The 16,605-nt window shown below is 49.2% G+C and overlaps 1 protein-coding gene across 1 annotated transcript in view; it reads right to left on the reverse strand.

Moving 5' to 3' along the window:
* Positions 1–248: 248 nt before the first annotated feature.
* The window catches only part of LOC147609100 (cleavage and polyadenylation specificity factor subunit 3-I-like), a 102,998-nt gene continuing 86,641 nt past the window's right edge, over positions 249–16,605 (reverse strand). Inside the window, exons 3-5 of the mRNA XM_086788249.1 lie at positions 2,747–2,792; positions 2,519–2,668; positions 249–2,354 (exon numbers count right to left, since the gene is read on the reverse strand). Coding sequence (XP_086644375.1) covers positions 726–2,354; positions 2,519–2,668; positions 2,747–2,792 — 1,825 coding nt within the window. The 3' untranslated portion in view covers positions 249–725. The remainder of the gene's footprint in view (positions 2,355–2,518; positions 2,669–2,746; positions 2,793–16,605) is intronic.

Here is a 16,605-nt window from a genome sequence, read left to right on the forward strand (position 1 = left end):
CTTGGATGGTGCAATCAGGTGGATGTCTTATCTATAGAAGTGTAGGAAGATCAAAATGCTTGGTAGAACTCAAAGCTTGACTTACACAAAGTTGCCCAAATGAAGACATGTGCCTAAAATGGGTTTCTACTCAAATACCAGCCCACAAAAATGTTTATAGAGTCTAGACCTTGAAAAACTCTTCCATACTAGCTAAAAGCTTCTCTAGCTTTAGGTACAAATAGACTTCTCCACTTTTATTCGATATGATTAGAAACACGAAGCATGATTAGAACAAGCATTAACACATGTACAAACTTCTACAAAGCCAGATCTGCAATGTTCAAAAAAGTGAGTCCTTGGGTGAATTTCACAACGGAATTCCTGACTGGCATTGTACAGCATCAAAGCACAAAAGCTGTCTAGAGGAAGCAAACTCGCTCATACTTCCCAGTATCTCTGCCAAGTTCAAAAAGGACTCTTTAAAACACTTTCTGAACTTGCAAAGGCCTTTTGCATGAATAGTCAAAATTGCCGTTCCATGCTCATCAGTAGCCAAAGTTAGCAAAATAATCTATTGCTTCAAGCAAGCAATTCAATTTACCTAAATTCATGTGGATTGCAGAAGAAGCAAGATACAGAACTGAATACAGCCTGTGGCTCCTCAACAAACATATTCATATTGTGATTGAATAAAAAAGGCTTTCGATCTCAATCTTGCTATGAACAAGCCCATAGATCTTTTGTTACAGATTCAAAGGATGCAGTGCCGTTTGTATTCTTCCAAAAGATAGCTTAATACGCTCTTTCAGACTCTCATTATCACATTCAATGCCCTTTTTGGCATAGTCCACCGTTGCTGTTACTCCATCCACAGTCACTGTCAATTTCTGCTGCTCCTTGTCCAACTTCACATCCCCAAACAAAGAGATGAACAAGGAATGGACTATTTTCAAACCATTTTGGTCAGATACTTCCTCCTTGAGACCAACACCATTAGGCTCCAGTCCAGCTGTTGGACAAGAATTCAGCTTCAAGATCATCGCAACAATGGAGTCAGCTACCATGTCACTGATTGGATCTGAGATCCACTGCAAAACCACAAAATCTCCACCTTCTTGAGCCACAGTAACTTTATCGTGTACTTTTAGAGATGGAATTTCTGCCTCTGGCAACATCTCTACCCTCTCATACATCTGCTGTATCCGATGCCTAAGAACTGTCAAGGCTCCTTGATATGGAACTGACTGGCGCTGCATTACACTGCCTGTAGTCAACTGGGTGTACACATGCAGGTCTTCTGGAGCCATAAGCTGGTAAGTGAATCCCTTCCTTACTAATAAACCACTCACAGAGTCTCCTTCTGTTGGAAGCTTCTCTGCCAAACAGCCGATTGCCTTTGCTGTTTTCTCCCCTTTAAAAAACATTTCCACTGTTTGACAGTTTCTAGGAGACAAGACATTCACATTCTGCTCAGCAAACTGGGTCTGTAGCTTTGCTTTTAGGCGGCCCATCTCATTCGCCTCGCCATGAACTAGAATAATGTTGGGCGGCCTGAGCTCATTTAGAAACGTACTTGTCTGATTGAAGTCTGCATGTGCAGAAAAAGATATATAGCGAACACTCATATTAAGCGGAACCACCAGCCCACTCATCAATGTCACCTCCTTGGGTTCATTCATGATCGTCTTGGCAAGCGTACCCTCAACAACATATCCAGGTAGTACACAAGCATTTTTCTTGTCTTGGCACCATAAGTCAAAGAGTTGTCTCGACAATCCGCTTTGAAGACCTCCCGGGCTAGCCATAACCACGGACGGTCCAACATCGTCAAAGCTGTCAATATTCTTCAGAGGGTGTATGTGTGTGAAATTGAATGGATTAGAAATTCCATACTGAGTGCGTATTCTGTCATTCATGGCATTGATATATGTTTGATACACAGACATACATTTCTTGGCAAGCGGTGATGCATAATAAATTGGAATGTTATGCAGCTCTGGGTGGGACTTCCAGTATTCATCAAGAATCAAGAGGAGTTCCTGAGCCCTGCCAAGGGCAAAAGCAGGAATAAGGACACGTCCCCCTTGGGCAACAGTTTGATGTACTGTTTCAGTGAACCTTCTTTCACGCACAGCACGTGGTTGATGGACTTGAACACCATAGGTTGATTCAATAACACAGACATCAGGTGAAAACTGAGGCAGCTCAGCAGCTCTAAGATGGCGGTCTTCCTCACGGGAGTAGTCACCAGTGTATAGAACTCGGACACCAGCGATATCTACCATAAACATTGCGGCACCCAATACATGTCCAGCAGTGTAACACCAAAATCGAATACCATTGACCTCTACTGTCTGATGAAAATCTATGACCTGCAAATTTTATTTTATTTTTTAAACCATCACATATAACAAATGTACAGCTTTGACAGCTCTGAAAACGAAATTATGACGATACGGTCATTGACATTACAAAGTGTTTCCCTATTATTTTTATTTTCATTGTTCAGGACATGCATCATGAGGAAAAGATAAACCTCAATCTTATCCATCGTTCGAGATATATCGTGCTCATCATAAAGCATGTCTTCCACAGAGACCTTGCTAATCTTCACATAATCTGAGAGTAAGAGCTTATATATTGCCTTGGTGGCATGAGTCATGAACACCCGGCCTTTGAAGGTGGTCTGTAATAACACAGGGACACTTATCAAGCTGAGCAAGGACACAAAATACAAAACAAATTCTTGGAGAAGTAGTCCAACCTTCTCAATGAAATAAGGAAGAGAAGCGCAGTGATCCAAGTGAAAGCTGTACATGCCAAAAAAAACATATGGTTAATATGAGTGGACTGTCTTCACCAAAAGATGTAAATTTCTAGACAAGTTGCAAGCCCTCCCCAATTTCACATGAAAAGGAATTGACCCCTGTTATGTACTTGGACACTAATCTACGGATTATTAGGGACCTAATCCAGCAGGGTTAGGGGCCCCGACATTAGGGATTAGGATTTGTTAGCGTCAAAGTTGCATGGTTGTTGCATCTCAGAGAGATGGGAGAAGAGTGCTGATTTTATGTGTGTTGGGCTTGAAGCAAGTACCCAATTAAGCTGTGAGTTGGGGGAGAGCCCTAAGATTAGGGTGGCTGAAGGTGAGATGGCACACATGTCACGGGGGCTGGACAGACAAAGGCCCATGGCGACCCGCCTAAGGGCAGCCACGCAAGACTAGCCTAGGTGGGCTGCCTTGAGTAGCAGCCTGGCAAAGCCGGCAGCCAAAGCCAGCAGGCGTCTGCGCCCGCCCGCACCCCCCCCCCCCTTCCCCTTTTGGGTACTTCAGAGTTAGTTTGGAGTCTAGTCAAGTGTCCTTAAGTGGTGTGAACACCCTCTTATATAGGGTCAAAAGATAAGGCCTTGGTGCCTATAAAAGCATGTACTTAGGTCCTTCATTCAGATATATTGAGTAGCATTCAAGTTGTGCAAAATCTTCATATTTGAGCTCTACTACTTCTCTCCTAGAGGATCGAGATATGCCATGACAGCAGAGGATGAGAGTAGAGGCGAGGAAGAGGACACAAGGCCATTGGGAGAGTCACCATATGCAGCCCTTTCAGATGAGATCATACACTGCTCCAACCTAGGGGAAGTCCTCCTTATGGGGGACTTCAATGCACAGACAGAGCCGACAGTGCGACATTTATGATTTCGAGCACCCCGAGGTGATGCAAACACTAGAGGTGGAGGACACGGGAGGACATGGGGCCGGATAACACTAGATATGGTCATCACTTACTTGAGCTGGGAGCGCGACACCATCTCGTTATTTATAACGGGATGAGACGGTGGCAGGATTCATGAGCACTGACATGCTTTCCACGATCGGGAGGGGAGGGGGGGGCAGGAGCATAGTGGATTACATCATGGGGTCCATGGAGACCACACAAGCAGTGACATCTTTCACCATCCCCCCCTGTGCTATTGGTGCGGATCACACGTACCTCTTACTGTCATTGGCGAGCTCCACGCAGCCCACACAGGCATCGCATACAACTTTCTACTTCACCCATAACTTGGCAGACATATATGAGCATCATGTATATGACGGGCTATTCCAGATGGATCCCCTATCACCCACATAGCCCACACAGGCATCGCATACAACTTTCTACTTCACCCATGACTTGGCAGACATATATGAGCATCATGTATATGACTATTCCAGATGGATACCCTGTCACCTCTAGACACACTCACCACCCAGCTATCATCTCTACTACATACGGTGCCACCCGCAGCTTCCCCCATCATACACACATTGCAAACACGGATAGATATGGGAGCATGCCCCAGAATCGGTGGTATGATGATGAGTGCAAAGAGCTATATAGACACCTCCGTGCCCAAAGAGCACTGGGGACCATTACACAAAGACAGGCAAGCCGACAGATGAGGATCCTCACACGCAGTAAGAGGCGTGCATATGAGGAGGCACAATACTGGGATATATGCCACCTACACATATGCAAAGAGCTTCTACCATATCCCTTAGCTACCCATACCACAGCCACAGGAATCCTGCCCTACCACCTCTACTTTCTTTACCGCCTTGATGGTAGAGAGAGCTATCCGCCGGTTACAGCATGGGAGATCGGCTGACCACATTGGTATACACAGTGAGCATCTTATTTATGCAGCTGACACACTGGGACCCTTTGTTGCTCACCTCTTTAATAGGGCACTAGTGGACGGCCTACCAGCTGAGTGGACTATGCACACCATCGTGCCTCTCCACAAAGCGGGAGACATGCTAGACCCCATCAACTACAGGACTATCATGATTGGTCATACATTGGCCAAACTTTATGGCTCCGTGCTCGAGGTAGAGTTGAGCTCATACGCAGAGAAGGAGGGACTGCAGGCGCAGGAGAAGAGATTATACTGCTGCTTTGTGGATTTCCGCAAAGCATTTGACACGATGCCACAAGAGAGACTCTTCCAGCGCCTACAGTCATTGGGGATCCCATTAGAGATGGTTTGGAGCATCTATGCTTTATAGAGCAGGTCTTCCTACGCATACGATGCACCGAGGGGCTATCTGATGTTATTGCTAGCACCATAGGTGTGAAGCAAGGATGCCCACTCTCTCCTACACTATTTGGGCTATACATCGACGAGGTGGCTGACTTCATTGGTCACGGTGGTGGGGACGGGGTAGACGTCTTAGGTACCACAGTCCACATTATGCTATATGCAGATGATATTATTCTGGTCTCTGAGTCGCGGATGGAACTACAACACCATCTCCATGCACTCAATGACTTCTGCACACAGAGGGGGCTTACAGTGAACCTTGGGAAAACCAAGGCCATGATTTTCCACACCTCAGGGCCAGTTCGACGACAGGCCATCTTCACACTAGCAAGAGGACAAGTGAGGTGGTAGACTCATATGTGTACCTGGGGATTCCATTTACAACTCCGTTAGGAAGATTTACTATGGCACAGGCAGCCAGGGATAGACTCACACGAGAGTATGCAGATCTGGCCATACTAGAGAGACAGTGTCACCAGGCACACTTCCAGGAGCCCCGCATGAAGGGGTGGTTGTTTGACACACAAGTCACCCCTCCTTTGATGTATGCTGCAGCAGTATGGGCACCTGGGCTCGCCACCTCCACATGGTCTCAGATAGAGAGGCCTCAGATTCTCATGCTCTCACGGATGATCCGCAACAAACCCGCCGTCCCACATGACATTATCCGGACAGAGTTTGCTGCACCTCCTATGCTAGTAGAGGCCCTCTTCCAGACGATCTGCTTCATACAGAGGACCAGAGATATGCCATTAGATCGACTCTCACATAGAGCTTTTGAGGCGTCCAGGCAGCTCGCAGAGAGTGGAGATAGGAGATCATGGTATTCACAGATGATACAATGGCTCACTCAACATGGTCTTGACATAGATCACCTGCCACCTTTCCAGTACGCCCCTTAAGTGGGCTTCTTGCCACACATCTCTCAAGTTTTCAAGCTCTCAAGCTCTCAAGTTCCCTCGCACTTTTATTGTGCAAAGATCGAATTTTCTCTCCACTTGCCCTCTTCACAATGTCGACCCAAGAATCGGAGTTGGAGCCCCTTGTCGAACGCGAAGGCTTGCCGGCTATGGAAGATACAGATGCCGATCTTTTTGACGATTATGTGTCAAAATCAGATTTCCAAGAGTTCAAAGTTGCTCTCGAAGCTTCTTCTTCGGAACGTCAGGCACAAATCGCCGCTCAAATGCAAGCTTTGCAGAACTCCATCTCTCTCTTGACCACTACCCTCTCTACTCTTTCGGGTATGGATACCTTGGCCTCTACTTTAGGTCCCAACATTACTCCGGAACAGTTCGGAGGCGAGCAAAAACAGCGTACCAAGGAGATCGTGCACACATGGCAACATAAGTGGCAGGTCCATTTTCAGTTTCATCCATATGATGATGGAAAAAAGATCCAGTTAGCAGCAAGTTTGCTCTCAAGCAAAGCTTTGCTTTGGTGGAAGGAACTCAACCTTAAGCCAACAACTTGGGCACAATTCGAAGACGTCTTCAAGAAGGAATTCCTCAAGAAAGAGGATGATTATGATGTTGCCCGGTTTACAGCTTTGTCCATGACCTCGCAACACCTCACTTATGAGGTCTACCTCCAGAAGTTTAGTGACTTGCAAATGAAAGCTACAAAGATGGATCCCACTACTCTTTTGGGGTTCTTCGTAGCTGGTTTACCAGACTCATACCGTTTATAAGTTAAAAATAACAAATGCAAAACATTGGACGAGGCCATTCATTCAGCTCGTATCTATGATGATACAATGATCTCTTCCAAGTCTAAACCCGTTACCGAGCAGGGGAACAAGCATAAAAGAAAGTTCTCCACACCTATGGCTGACACGACTGAAGGAAAGTCTTCGGACCAACCTTCGAAGAATTCAAGTTCGACACCAGCAAAAAATAAACGACTCCTTAAGGCTTTAAAGCTCAAGAAAGAGGGACGTTGTTTTATCTGCGAAGAAAAAGGACACATGCGTAACGAGTGCTCGAAGCAAAAGGATACAAAGACCAACGCAGGACCCAAGCCAAAGACAGCTAATCAGTTGTCTTTGACAGGTACGTCAGTTACTGTACTTTCTCGCCCTAGTACATGTTCTGATTGTCTATTCAAAAGTATTTGGCTTGCATGATCTTCTCCGAGTTTATGGAGAAGTGAATGGCCATAGAATTCACATTCTTCTAGACCCTGGCAGCTCACACAATTTTGTTAACTACAAACTTGTGCAGAAATTGAGTCTTGATACGACACCCAGCGATCATACCTATGAGGTATGCCTACCTGCGGAAAGGCAGGTATGGGATCGAAAGGTGGAGATGCTTCCAATCCAGATTCAGGACTACAAAGATACTCTGGAATGCTATGTTATGCACCTAGAAAGTGTAGACTTGTTATTAGGGATTGCGTGGTTTAAGACTCTTCAAGTCCAGATAGATTGGTCCAGTCATATTTTTTCTTTTCAACATAAGGACACCCAGTATAGTATTTTAGGTGATTGTATACATCCCTCTCAGGGACCACTTGTAAATACAGTTGATTTTGGAAATATAATAGATTCTTCTTTGTATACGGCTTTCCATTGTGTATTGATTCCACTTTCTTCATTTCTCATCCCTTCCATGAAAGTCAATGAATTAAGTGTGTTTGAGAGCAAAGAATTACAGAAGATACTTGATTCGTTTCAGGATGTATTTCCTAAGGAACTGCCATCGGGTTTACAACCTGAAAGGGCAGTAGATCATCGTATTGACTTGATCCCTGGTGCCCATCCTGTCAGTATTCCACCTGACAGGATGAGCCAAGCTGAGGAAGATGAGTTGGTTAAACAACTCGAAGATTATTTGAGGATGGGCCAGATCCGTCCAAGTAAATCACCTTGGGGTGCACCTATGTTGCTTAGGAGAAAGAAGGACAACACCTGGAGAATGTGTATAGATTACAAGAGATTGAACAAGCTGACAATTAAGAACCGTTATCCTCTCCCTAGATCAGATGACCTGATTGACCGGTTAGCAGGAGCGAAATATTTCACGAAGATAGATTTACGTACTGGCTATCACCTGATACGTATTCATGAAAGGCATGTCGAAAGAACCGCCTTTCGGACTAGGTATGGCCATTATGAGTTTCTTGTATTATCTTTTGGGTTAACCAATGCTCAAGCCACTTTCCAACAAATGATGAAAGATCTTTTTCGTGAACATTTGAGAAAATTTGTGGTGGTGTTCCTAGATGATATTTTGATATATAGTCGTACTCTTGAGGATCATGTTAGACACCTCACGATTGTCTTATCTATTTTAAGACACAATCGACTATATGCTAAATTAAGTAAATGTGAGTTTTTTATGACACACATCGTTTACTTGGGACACAAGATCACTAGAGATGGATTGAGCATTGACTATGATCGAGTTCAGAAGGTTCTGGACTCGCCTATACCGCGAACAGTGAAACAACTTCGTTCTTTTCTCGGTTTTGTTGTTTTTCTTCGAAAATTTGTGCAGGAGTACTCTCAGCTCACACTACCAATGACCGACTTATTGAAAGGTCGTGGACGTAAGTCAAATCAGCCTATCACTTGGAATAACGATTTGGATATGGCCTTCAGACTTTTGAAAGATAAAGTCAAGGAAGCACCTATCTTAGCATTACCCGATCCTAGTCGGCCTTATGTTCTTGAAACTGATGCCAGTGACTATGCCATCGGGGCTGCTCTATTTCAAGATGGTAGACCGGTTGCTTTTGAAAGCAAAAAGTTAGACGACACTCAATCTCGTTGGCCAACCCTTGAGAAGGAGCTTTATGCTGTGATTCATGCTCTCAAGGTTTGGAGACATTATTTATATGGCTCCAAGTTTGTGGTATTGACTGATCATCAATCAATCAAGTATGTGTGTGATGCGGATGATTTGAGAGGAAGGAAAGCTCATTGGGTTGAGTTAATGCAAGATTTTGATTTTGAGATCCGTTATCAGAAAGGGTCCATGAATAGTATTGCAGATACGCTTAGTCGAATTAGAGAGGTGAATACTTTGTCGTTCACCGAGATTTCTACTGACGTATTTCACTCATTAAGAGGGCTTTGCAGGACTAATAGTTATTTTGGTCCATTTTGGCAGAAGATCCAGGACGGGAGCTCATTGATTGACCAAGACTCAATGACTGAGCAGTCTACCATTCAGGCTGCAGGAGGCCAGTGGATGATTCGGAATGGTTTACTATTCCGTAATGACAAAATTTGTGTACCACAGATCCCGAACATTAGGTCCAAGATTCTTAAGGAGTGTCACGACGCTCCTTCTGCTGGACACCCTGGGTACATAAGACACTATCATTAGTGAAACACACTTTTTATTGGCCAAAGATGAAAGAGTATGTAGAAGATTATGTTCTCAAGTGTCAAATTTGTCAGGCAAATAAAGCTGAATGCTTTAGACAAGCTGGGTTGTTGCATCCTTTGCAAATCCCATGTAATAAATGGGAAAGTATTTCCATGGATTTTATTACCGGATTGCCAAGAACACATCAAGGCCACGATTCTCTTTTTTTTTTTCCAAGAAAAGATCCTTTCATTAGTTATAAAAAACGCCCGTAGGGCTACAAAAGATCCTCTCCTGCTCACAAGAAAAACAGAGCAGAGAACAAAGCAAGGCAACCAGGGAGACTCTCCCTAGGTACTGAAAAGTACAAGTATCAATACAAAGAACTGAGGGGCTATATCATACAATAGGAGGGGGTAAAAGCCAAACAGGTGGCCTGTAGTGCCAACGGGGGGACCCCGCGTGTAGGGTATAGAAGGGGCCGCTGCGCCAGGTGGTGTGAAAGGCCTGGCGCCACAAGATCGCCTCATCCGAGTCGCCCTGGATGCGGTCATACTGTCCTCGCAAGGTGTGGATCAACTCCTGCCAAATCCCCTGAACAGTCTCTGCTGGTGGCTCCAGTCTCCCCTCAAAGGCCCTGAAACACCGGGCCCTCTAGGTGAACCAGATGGTGAGGCTGCTGAGGAGCTCCCATCGTAGATCCCTCTCCTGTGTCCAGCTGGCGGACGAGAAATCCGGTGAAGGAACAAGGCGAGGCTGGCCCCTAATGAATCTGATGGCCTGGCTGTCCTGCTCTGTGTTATAGCCCATAGCAGGCCCTGACGAAGTCGACCAAGCAGCGGCACCCCACGTATACATACCCTCTGGAGAGAGGGGGGCCAGAATACGCAACATCCGCAGCCAAATCTGCTGCGCCTGAGGGCAGTCCCATAGGCAATGTCTTTGTGTCTCCATAGGGTGGCCGCATCGGATGCAGGCCGCCGGAAGACCGCTGTAGACAAGCCAGGTGCCAACTGCTCAGTCCCTGTGGGCGACCAGCCACTGGAAAGTCGAGATCCTGCGGGTCAGTCGACTAGCCCAGAGCCGGGCCCAAAAATCCTCCACGAACTCCTATGAGAGTCCCTGTAGCCGCCAGTGCCCCGCTGCAGCCGGAGAGACCATCCTCCTCGCCGCCAAAATATGCCGCCCCAACCGAACAGTATACTGAAAAAAGGTGATCTCTGTGGCCTCAAGGGATGCATAAGGATCATGCCACTCGTACTCACCAGGGTCCCACTGGAGCCGGGCCAACGGGCGCGCTGCATATACCCATATGCGCCAATCCGGGAGCACATCTGCAAGGTCTGGGTCAATATGCCACTTCCGAGAAGCGACGGCCACTACCCGTATCCTCTGAAAGGTGCACTCTGCAACCAAAGGCGACTCCACCTCCACTCTCTGAAGTTTGCCCTCATCCTGAATCTCATAGTAGAGGCATCTGCCATCCTCAGTGCAAGCTCTGACAGCAATCAGGATCTCCAACTGTGTAATGGTCGCTAAAAGCACCTGATTTGCCACCACCACCCTCCCAGCCAAGGATAGCCGAGCTGTACTCCAATACAAAAGCTTCTTCTGAATGCTCAGAAGAAGCGAGGCAATCTGCTGCTCAGGTGACAAATCTAGTCCAATCTGGCATCCCAAATATCGCACTGCTGTGCCAAGAGGAATCCATCTAAAACCGGGGTCCGGACTCCATGCCGGAGTGGGAGCGCTACTGATCCAAAAGGCCACTGTCTTGCACCAATTGATCAATGCTCCCGAAGCTGCACTAAAAACCTGGAGCGACTGCTCTGCCCGAAGAAGATTGGCCTGCTGGCCATGCAAAAATAAGCCCGTGTCGTCAGCAAACTCAGCATCGAGCAGGTCCTCCCCCCGGACTGGGAGCTGGAGTCCTCTCAAACCAACCTCCTCTGCCGTCAAATACATGCTCATAGCCTCAGCAAAGAAGAGAAAAAGAAACGGGGCAAGAGGACACCCCTGACGGACTGATCTGGTCAGCTCAAAACTCGGCCCCCGTCCTCCTGCAATCAACACCTGGCTACGAGCTGTAGAATACAGAGCCGCCACCCCTCTAATCCAACCTGGCTCAAAGCCCAGGCGAAGCATAGTGCCCTCTAAGAAACCCCAATCGACTCTATCGTATGCCTTCTCAAAATCGAGAAGCATCACGACCAAGTCCTCACCAAGAAATCTAGCTCGCGCCGTCGCCTCCCAGTAGGTGAAAATGTTGTCAAGGATACTACGCTCCTTGACGAATCCTGTCTGGGTAGCATGAATCAACTCCCCCAGGAAGGGCTGGATCCTCAAACTCAAGGCCTTTGCTAAGACCTTGTAGACAGTATTGAGGATCGTAATAGGTCTCCAATGCCGAATATCATCTGATACTCTCTCCCCCTTGGGGATAAGAAAGATCAAGCCCTCTGAAAACCTCTGTGGCATCACCCCAGTGTCCAAAACATACTGAAAGCCCCTGCGGAGGCCTGGCCCCAAAACGTCCCAATAGCGCATAAAAAAGGCAGGCGTCAGTCCGTCCTCCCTTGGGCAACTATGGCGCGGCAGGACCCTCAAGGCCTCAGCAAGCTCAACCTCTGAAAGAGGCTCACCCAGAACTGTACGCATACGATCTGTGACCCTCCTCTGCACATGGGCCCACACAGTCTGTCTGCAAGCATCCCGAGCCTCAGTGGCTGGCTCCGCTGAAAGCAGGTCTCTATAGAACCCAGTGGCAATGGCTCTGATCTCCCCGGGCTCAGTAGCTACCGATCCGTCCGGCCTCCCAAGCTGACGGACTCCTGCTCGAGCATGGCGGGGTCCAGTCATCTCAAAAAACTCCCCAGTCACTCTATCACCAAGCTGTGTCCACTGAGAGGCCTGGCGACGATAGTAAAACTCATGTCTCTGCTCCTCTGCCTCTCTAACCTCCTGGCGTGCCTGGCTCAGCTGGGACGCCACCCACTCACATGCAGGCTGCTGCTCCTGAAGGCGCTGAAGCGGAGCAAGGCTGCGTCTCAGCCGATGCTCCCGCTCGCGAATCTCTCCCAGCCGTGTCAAAGCTGCAGCGTGCAGAAAAGAGCTAAGCTCGATGAGTCCCTGGGCACACTGGCCTGCTACATCCTGGTCAGAGCACTGACTATCATGCCAAATCCTCTCAATGTCCTCAACGAGACTAGGATCTGTAAGTACCCTCTCTGGGATCCTCAACTCCAAGCTAGGCTCCCGTGTCCTCTCCTCAAGTGTCAAAATAACTGGCGCATGGTCTGAAAATGAGGTGCCAGCGAGAATGCCAACAGAGCCCCCTCACTCCCCTAACCAGTCGCCCACATAAAAGCGATCAATCCGTGATAGATTAGTCCCTCCCTGCCGGCGATCCGACCGAGAGAAACTAAGACTGTCCTGAGAGCGGGAGAAGGCCCCATGCTGCCATGCATCACTGATCCTCAGTGACATGCAAAACCGCTCCCAAGCTGCAAGCTCCGTGCCGTGCACTGTAACATGACTGCCTGCCACCCTATCGGCCGGGTCCTCAAGCATGTTGAAGTCTCCCCCGACACACCAATGTGCGGCCTCTGGCAATGCATCTGTAACCTGGGTCCAAAACTCTGCTCTGGCACTAGCATGGTTGGGCGCATAGACGTTGAGCACGCCTAATAGCTCATCATGCATCCTCAGAATGACATACTGTGCTCTACCAGGCACAATGATCCCTCGATCCACAATGGCCTGCCGCCATACATCTACAATGACCATGCATACTCCTCCCTGTCCACCCAAAGGACCAAACCCTGCAGACCAAAAGGTGTCCCATCTACCAGGCATCACCGAACCATATCCCCGGATCCTGCTCTCACCCAAGTGGTGCTCCTGCATCATCAAAATATCAATGCTGCCACCAACCAGGCATCTCTGAAGCTCCTGCCTCAAGCAACCACGATAGCCTATATAATGTGCTCCGCCAAGGCCCTGTACATTCCATGAGATGATCCTCATGGATGACCTGCTGAGGTGGATGCTCTCTCAGTCGTACGGCGGACCTTCACAAGCGATTTGGATGGAGAGTAGTCCCCATCTGAGCGGCTACGAATCTGCCCACCCGGTGTGCTGCAAGAATCACGGATCAGGCGCCAGTGGCTGTGTCCCATGGCGACTGCCTCCCGCTCAGACAGAGCAACCTTGTGTATACATACATATCCAGGGTCGCGTGCTAAGTCTGCCACTATGCGAACGACCAAATGACGGATCCCTGAGGCATCCACACTCCCGGGATCCAAGAAAAAATGAGCCAACTCCCATAGTCGGCCTATCACATCTGTCACCTCCAGATCGCTCACATGGTGAGAAAACTCAACTGCATGAGTCTTCAAAGTGCTAAGAGCGAGCTCCAGAGCCCACTCCCGGTCGCATGGGCCACAGAGAGGGAACGAGAAGGCCACCGCTGAATCAAGTGCCTCTCCTCCCCGCGGGCCGGAGGTATCACTACATGAACTCTGAGGGGTGCTGGCTCATGGGGGCCCTCTGCTCCAAAAAGCCGTGTGAAGGAGTAATCAAAAGCCTCCGAGCGCTGTCTAGTGCCGAGGCGACTCAGCCGACTGCGGATAGATGATATCCGTGAAGCCCGAATCGGCATGGTAAGTCTCCTCTGCGGTGCTTGAGCAAGGTCGGTGCTCAGAGCCCTCCGGACTGCAGGTGAACCCTAGGGGACTGCCAGGGCCTCCCGGAGAGCTGAGGCGGGCGGGGGGGGAGGAGGGAGGGGCGAGGGGCGAGGGGGGTGGAGAAGGAGCCGCTGCCGAAACCGGAGCGGGGACGGGAGGAGGCGAAGGTGGAAGCGAGGCGGTAGGGGGGGACGGGGGTGGGGGGGGTGAAGGAGGGGGTGCTGGCATCTCCTGGTCCTCAGTCGTCGCAGGGGTCTCCACCTGGAGGGGAGCAAAGCTGTTCCTCACGGGAACCCAGTGATGTTGAAACTGTGGCTGCTGCTGCATCGGTCTCTGGGCGTGCTGCTGTGGCTGTATCCCTCGACGGCGCCCCTGTCCAAGCTGCCACTCCGAGGTCTCTGTGGCCTGAGAAGGTGTCCCGGAGGCTGCCTGCCGAGCCGCATTTGTGGGCGGGCCATCAGGGGCCTGCTGCTGCGGTGAAGGACGGTGTCTCCTGCGAGGGCAAGCCTTGGCCAGATGGCCGACCTGCTTGCAAATAAAGCACTGGTTCGGGAGCCCCGAGAATTCCACTCTCTGATCAATCCATCCCCCCCCCTATCCTAGGTACCTGAATGACCTTCGGAAGGGAGGAGGTGTCAGACACCAAAACTCTGACCGAAGGTAGCCCAGCTGCTCTGGCCACCACTGAAGCTGCTGTGGGGCCAGTCTCTAGTACCGAACCCACCAATGCTCCTAGCCTAGAAAGGAGCAGAAGGTACTCCCGGCGGAGTCCAGGGAAGCAAACTGTAACATGGAAAAGGCGCTCTCCCTGCTCGGCCGCTGCTGGGTCAAAGCAATGCTGCCAAGGTCTGAAGAAAGCACGAGCACCCCTGATGTCAAGGGGACTCATGGCTAGGACCTTGGCCACGCTCTGGGTTGTCTTGAACTCGATTTGGTAGTGTCCACGGCCCAGTAGCTGAACGTCCAGGATCTTGCCCACATCTGCAAGAAAGCGGGCCTAGAGAAGATCCCGGATCTACCCTCTACTGGGGCGAGTGCCGACTATACGGCAGATGGTGGAATGTGCCTGGAGGCGTTCCACCTCTGCGGCGAGGCTCGCTTCCTCTTCTGGCGAAAGAGATAGCCTGATGGGGGTGTCCTCAGGGGCGGGCGAGGGGGCTGCGGGGGAGTCCCTCTGAGGCGGGGCGGGAGGAGCCTCCATCAGTGTCTAAAGCTATGTCGAAGGCGGAGCGAATGCAGAGAGTCCTGCAAGAACCGAGCTGCACACAAAGGACGGAGGGGGAAGGCGGAAGGCAAAAAGAGAAGAAAACCCCAGGGGGGACGGAAAAATCAGAAAAGGAAAGGGGAGGGGGTAAGGCGACGAAGACAAAAAGCCCTAGGGGGAAGGCGGAAGCAGCGCGAAAAAGGGGGCGGGGGGGGAGAAAAGGCGACGGCGGCTAAAGGGGGGGGCGGGGCGCTGAAGAAAGACGGGGGGGGGGCGCGAAGGAGAGGAGCAAGAGCAGGGGACGGCAGCGCTACAGCACTGGGGCGCGCAGAACAGCCAGGCAGGGGAGGGGGGGCAAACGCGAGGGCAAGCGGGGGGGGGAGCAGACGCGAAGGCGGGAATGGGGGGAGGGCGTGCAGTCAGCGCGAGCAGGGGGGGGGGGGAGCGAGAGCTTCAGCGAGCCGATTGGTTTGGTTCCTTCTTCAGGTCAAGGCCACGATTCTATATGGGTATGTGGTAGATCGCTTGACAAAAATGGCTAGATTTTTACTGACCCGAAAGACTATTACAGCTACGCAATTAGCACAGCAGTTTATCGAGCAATTGTTTAGACTGTACGGAATACCGTAGGACATAGTCAGTGATAGGGACTCTAAGTTTACGAGTGATTTTTGGAAACTTATTTTTGAGAAGTTGGAAACAACTTTGAATTTGAGTTCCTCAGATCATCCTCAATCTGATGGCCAGACTGAAAGAGTGAATCAAATTTTGGAGGATATGCTTCGAGCATATGTATCCAAAAGACAGAGTTCATGGGAGGATTATCTTCCTATCTTACAATTTGCATATAACAGTACTAAGCATACGAGTACAGGTTTTAGTCCTTTCATGCTTATGTATGGTTTTCAACCTAGATCACCTGTTACAGTGGGATTCTCAGGACTTCAGTATGATGCAGCACGTAATTTTTTTGCAAGATACGCAAGAAATGTTACAAGTTGCGAAGGAATCTATTAGAAGTGCTCAAGACCGAGACAGATTTTATTCTAATAGACATCATTCACCCAGAGAGTTCTCTGAAGGAACGATGGTGTATTTGCGAGTTCCGAAAGATTCCGCGACTTCACGGACAGGTCGATCTCGGAAATTATCCCCTAGATACTGTGGACCAGTTCGTATTACACGAAGCATTGGTTCAGTTGCATATGAATTGGATTTGCCTTCTCATGTGAAAGTTCATCCTGTATTTCATGTCAGTAGACTTAAGGAAGTACTGGGTGGAACAGACCAGTTAGTTACTCCTCAAGAAATTATAGATATCGAGGAC

Source organism: Cibotium barometz, chromosome 52 (assembly GCF_041138505.1).
Source record: "Cibotium barometz isolate CiBa-2024 chromosome 52, ASM4113850v1, whole genome shotgun sequence".
Lineage (NCBI taxonomy): Eukaryota > Viridiplantae > Streptophyta > Polypodiopsida > Cyatheales > Cibotiaceae > Cibotium > Cibotium barometz.